The sequence below is a fragment of the Leptonychotes weddellii genome, chromosome 16, assembly GCF_054177405.1.
Source record: "Leptonychotes weddellii isolate Sample4059 chromosome 16, ASM5417740v2, whole genome shotgun sequence".
Classification (NCBI taxonomy): Eukaryota; Metazoa; Chordata; class Mammalia; order Carnivora; family Phocidae; genus Leptonychotes; species Leptonychotes weddellii.
The window spans coordinates 39,149,581-39,154,927 of record NC_138384.1 but is presented as its reverse complement, the minus strand read 5'-3'; the positions used below and the strand labels follow the sequence as shown (position 1 = coordinate 39,154,927).

General features: G+C 40.3%; 2 protein-coding genes across 3 annotated transcripts in view; one reads left to right on the top strand and one right to left on the bottom strand.

The window, feature by feature from the left end:
• Nucleotides 1-1,371: 1,371 nt before the first annotated feature.
• Nucleotides 1,372-5,347, bottom strand: part of LOC102750133 (uncharacterized) — a 104,898-nt gene continuing 100,922 nt past the window's right edge. Inside the window, exon 11 of the transcript XR_004075055.2 lies at nt 1,372-1,833. The gene's annotated coding sequence lies outside the window, so the exon portion shown is untranslated. The remainder of the gene's footprint in view (nt 1,834-5,347) is intronic.
• The window catches only part of ZNF570 (zinc finger protein 570), a 19,809-nt gene continuing 16,602 nt past the window's right edge, over nt 2,141-5,347 (top strand). Inside the window, exons 1-2 of one of the 2 annotated variants that reach the window (XM_081807546.1) lie at nt 2,141-2,693; nt 3,025-3,120. In XM_081807546.1, the coding sequence (XP_081663672.1) occupies nt 2,660-2,693; nt 3,025-3,120 (130 nt within the window). In that variant the 5' untranslated portion in view covers nt 2,141-2,659. The remainder of the gene's footprint in view (nt 2,694-3,024; nt 3,121-5,347) is intronic. The other variant, XM_081807547.1, reaches the window with a different exon arrangement.

Sequence of the window (5,347 nt, the reverse complement as noted above, 5' to 3'; positions counted from 1 at the left end):
AAAAAAAAAAAAAAACAACTAGGTGTCTTTTAGGGAGGTGGGAGGGGTAATGGTCTAGAAACAAAGGTAAGGAGCAAAGAGATCACCTGCCTTACCTCCAGGTGCTGTGGTACAAGGAATGTGGGAAATAAGACAGTCACCACATGACAGGGATTCAAGGGAAGTAGTCAGTCCTCTCAGCTGGGAAACATGTTTCTATGAGGGCAGAAAGGTGAAGAGAACTGTTGACTTTCTTCATCCTGGTTTGATTACAATTATGAATGGATTTTGAAACCAAGTATTTGGTTAGAGATCAAAATTTATTTTTAATTTTTTTTAAATTCCAGTGTAGTTAACTTACAGTGCTATATTAGTTTTCAGGTGTATAATATAGTGATCTATATATTAGTTCTATAATAATATATAGTTCTATATATTATTTGGTGTTCATCAAGACAAGTGCATTCCTAATCCCCTTCACCTATTTCACCTATCTGCCCCCCCCAACCTCCCCTCTGGTAACCATCTGTTTGTTCTCCATAGTTAAGAGTCTGTTTTTGGTTTATCTCTTTTTTTCCCCTTTGTTCATTTGCTTTGTTTCTTAAATTCCACATATGAGTGAAATCGTATGGTATTTATCTTTCTCCGACTAGCTTATTTTGCTTAGCATTATCCTCTTTAGCTCCATCATATTGTTGCAAATGGCAAGATTTCATTTTTTTTATGGCTAAATAATATTCCATTGTATGTATAGAGAGAGGTCAAATATTTTAAGAGATCAATTGTTAGAGGTCAGATATTTTAAAGTAATAATTTAAGCTCATTATGTTGACATTGTCATTATTTTCATTAACTTTCATTAAAAGAATCATTGAAAAATGAATGTCATGCGCACCTAGGTGGCTCAGTCGCTAAGTAACTGCCTTCAGCTCAGGTCATGGTCCCAGGGTCCTGGGATCGAGTCCCACATCGGGCTCCCTACTCCACGGGAAGCCTGCTTCTCCCTCTCCCACTCCCCCCTGCTTGTGTTCCCTCTCTCACTGTGTCTCTCTCTGTCAAATAAATAAATAAAATCTTAAAAAAGAAAAAAAAGAAAAATGCATGTCATATATTAAAAAATAGTTATACATTTATTATATATGTTTATGTAAGGTAAGGAAAACATTTTTGGAAGCATATATGGCATATGAACCAAACTCTTAACAGGAACATTTCTGCAACAAATGTTCCTGTTATATTATTGGTAGGGCAGAGATGAAGAAACTCACAAACTACTTCATATAATTATAAATAAGAAAAAAGTTACTGTAAAAAACATTTTGTTTTTGTATTGTAAAACACATTTTTAAAATAACTTTGAAAGAAATAAAGAATTTTTTTAAAGATTTTATTTATTTGAGAGAGAGACAGAGATAGCGACAGAGATAGTAAGAGAGAGCATGAGTGGGGAGGAGAGGGAGAAACAGGTTCCCTGCTGAGCAGACAGACACACACAGACGTTAATTTTCATCAGCAGGTGGTCACATTATAGAAACCTAGAATCCAGCTGAATCACAGCATAGCTCCAAGTTCTTAAGAACTTTGCCCAGCCTACAGGCAGAAGCAGTATTCTGAGCAGAACACCCATTTCTTTATACAAAATTTGAAGTACTCTGAATTAAAGTATTTGAATTTTAATAGAATTGATGATTTGCTCTCCTTGGTCTAGCACAATTTTCAGAGATACAGCAAGCACTTTCTGGTCTCATTTTTTTAAAGATTTATTTATTTATTTGAGAGAGAAAGAGAAGGTGCGCAAGGGGAGGGGCAGAGGGAGAGAGAGACTACGCGCTGAGCACAGAGCCTGACACAGGGCTCGATCTCAGGACCCTGAGATCACGACATGAGCAGAAACACCCACTAGTGGGATGCTTAATTGACTGTGCCACCCAGGCACCCTAGCACTTTCTGGTCTCATTTTTTTTAAGATTTTATTTATTTGCGAGAGAGAGAATGAGAGACAGAGAACATGAGAGGGAGGAGGGTCAGAGGGAGAAGAAGACTCCCTGCTGAGCAGGGAGCCCGATGCGGGACTCGATCCCGGGACTCCAGGATCATGACCTGAGCCGAAGGCAGTCACTTAACCAACTGAGCCACCCAGGCGCCCTGGTCTCATTTTTGATCCATAGTTTCTTGAACTTTTCAAACCATTCATTCATTAATTCAGTTTATTCAGCAAATATTTGAATGCGTCATGTGTGCCAAATACTGTCCTATAACTAGGGATATAGCAGTGAGCAAAGCAAAAATGTACTCTGCCCTCATGGACTTCACATTTTAGTGGAGGCTGGGAGCAGACAGTAACAAAATAATTAGGTGCCATGCCGAACAATAAAGGAGGGTTAGGGAAATAGGGAACAGGAGTAAGAGCTTGCTATTTTTGTACAGAATGATTTGAGAAGTACAAAAGGCCTGAGGGGAAACTTGCTTGACATCTTTGGTTTGAGGATGTAATGTCAGGGAGAGCCCAGTATGCCTAGGGCAGAACAAGTAAGGAGAATATGGTAAGAGATGAAGTTATTTCATTCATTTATTTGTTTTATTTCAGGAGTTGGTAACCTTCAGAGATGTGGCTGTAGATTTCTCCCAAGAGGAGTGGGACTGTCTAAATTCTTCCCAGAGGCATCTGTACAGTAATGTGATGTTGGAGAACTATAGGATCTTGGTGTCCCTGGGTAAGAATATCTTGTCCGTGTAAAACTGAGTTTCTACACATAAGGGCCTCTTTGCTACCACCACTGTGAATCTTTGGATGGCATCCTCAGTGCTTGGCTGGATGTCTGTTGCTGTGCCAAAGCAATGGTTTAATATTTATAAAGTTGCCAGTGGACGGGTCTGTTATTAATCTGTGTTGGAAGCTTCAGCTTTCCTATATTTTGAATACACATCCTTTACACATTTATCCCTGTCTTACTGTAAACTCCCCCTTCCCTGTTGATTAAAGGATTGGTTATGAGTTCTGGGATATCTACAGCATGACCAAATTGTTTCTTCTCATACATGCAGGACTTTGCTTTTCTAAGCCCAGTGTGATATTATTGTTGGAACAAGGGAAAGAGCCCTGGATGGTGAAGAGAGAGCTGGCAAAAGGCCTGTGCTCAGGTGAGTGAAGAGGAAATAGGCAGGCAAAAACCTCTGGAGGTGACGGCTCAGCTTGACTTAGAGGCACCTCTTCACTCTTCTTTGTTGGCATGTTCTCAGATGTTCTAGGTCTTACTAGAAACTTGAGGCCTTTTAGAGTGTTCTCCCAAATTTGTTATTCTTCACTGTCCCTCCTTTAATACTTTGCTCCCTCCTTTCTAAGAACTCATTTATCTATTCTGAGTCACATTCCTTCCCAGTTTCGTAAGTCTCTTCCAGTCTTTAAAAAACTTTTCCTAATCTGATAAAGTTTTGAGTTGTACAGACAGCTGTAACTAAAGTGCCAGGTTCAAGTCTTGACACTTACATGCAGTAAAATTTTGGGCAAGTTACTTAACCTCTCTGTACTTTTATTTTGTCATCTGTAAAATGGGATATACTTTTAAAGTGCTTTAACAGTTCCTTTCTCGGGGCACCTGGGTGGCTCAGTCATTAAGCGTCTGCCTTCGGCTCAGGTCATGATCCCAGGTTCCTGGGATCGAGCCCCGCATCGGGCTCCCTGCTCAGCGGGAAGTCTGCTTCTCCCTCTCTCACTCCCCCTGCTTGTGTTCCCTCTCTCGCTGTGTCTCTCTTTGTCAAATAAATAAAATCTTTAAAAAAAACAGTTCCTTTCTCATATTGTGAACTCAAAGGCTGTTAGTTGCTATTGTTGTTGTAGTAGTGTATCTCCAAATGCCTCATTTCTCTCTGAATGGTAAGTTCATTCTTTCATTCCTTTCATCAACATTTATTGAATTTTTAAACAGAGTACCCGCAAAATGCTAGAGTGCTACATATTTGTAGAAGTTATCAAACAACTGATGGGCTAGTAGCAGAGATACAGTATTAGCTATAAATGGCATATGTGAAAAGCTGACACAAGGAAGCCCAGAGAAAGGTGAGAGGCCAAGGAGTCTGGGTAATGGAGAAGATGGTCTCTAACAAAAACACAGGTGAGAAGCTAGGAAACATTTGAGACAGAAGAAATGAAGAGTTTAGGTTTGTGGCATAGGAAGGATTTTTAGATAGACATAGGAAGCATTAAGGTAAAATGGAAGACTAAAGTTCAAAAGAAAATGAGGGTCACTGTAAATATGTCTGTTTTTAAAAAAATTTTTTTTTTAAAGATTTTATTTATTCATTCATGAGAGACAGAGAGAGAGAGAGAGAGGCAGAGGGAGAAGCAGGCTCCCAAGGAGCAGGGAGCCCGATGCGGGACTCGATCCCAGGACCCTGGGATTATGACCTGAGCTGAAGGCAGACGCTTAACCATCTGAGCCACCCAGGTGCCCAATATGTCTGTTAATACCACTCCCCAACTCACCCCCTCCAGTATTTCTCCCCAGTCTTTTATGTCCTTGTTCAGCTTTTTAAGAACAATGTTTGATGTGGAACTGTAGTGTCAAAGAATATATGGTTAAATTTTATTTATTAATTATTATTACTAAATAAATCTCACATGCATAAATGTATATTAGGATATCTATATCTATATATCAATATATATATTGATAATATAATAATAGAACAAAATAATAATAGAACAAAACCCATGGGGGCGCCTGGGTGGCTCAGTTGTTAAGCGCCTGCCTTCGGCTCAGGTCATGGTCCCAGGGTCCTGGGATCGAGCCCCGCATCGGGCTCCCAGCTCCGCGGGAAGCCTGCTTCTCCCTCTCCCACTCCCCCTGCTTGTGTTCCCTCTCTCGCTGTGTCTCTCTCTGTCAAATAAATAAAATCTTTAAAAAAAAAAAAAGAACAAAACCCATGTACCTACTTCTTAGCTTAAAAAATAGAAAATTTTAGGGGTGCCTGGCTGGCTCAGTTGGTAGAGCATGCCTCATGTTGGGTATAGAGATGACTTAAAAAAAAGAAAAAGAGAAAATTGTCAATGCCATTATAGGCCTTTGAGGGCCCCTGCCTGATGATAAACCATTCCCTATCCATGGCCCATCCCCACCCCTTACTGGGGAAACCATTATTCTACAATTTTGCTTATCTTTTCTTGACTTTTCTTTTTTTTTTTTTTAAAGATTTTATTTATTTATTTGACAGAGAGATAGACAGAAGAGCACAAGCAGAGGGAGTGGCAAAGGGAGAGGGAGAAGCAGGCTCTGCACCGAGCAGGGAACCCGATGCGGGACTCGATCCCAGGACCCTGAGATATGACCTGAGCCGAAGGCAGATGCTTAACCATCTGAGCCACCCAGGC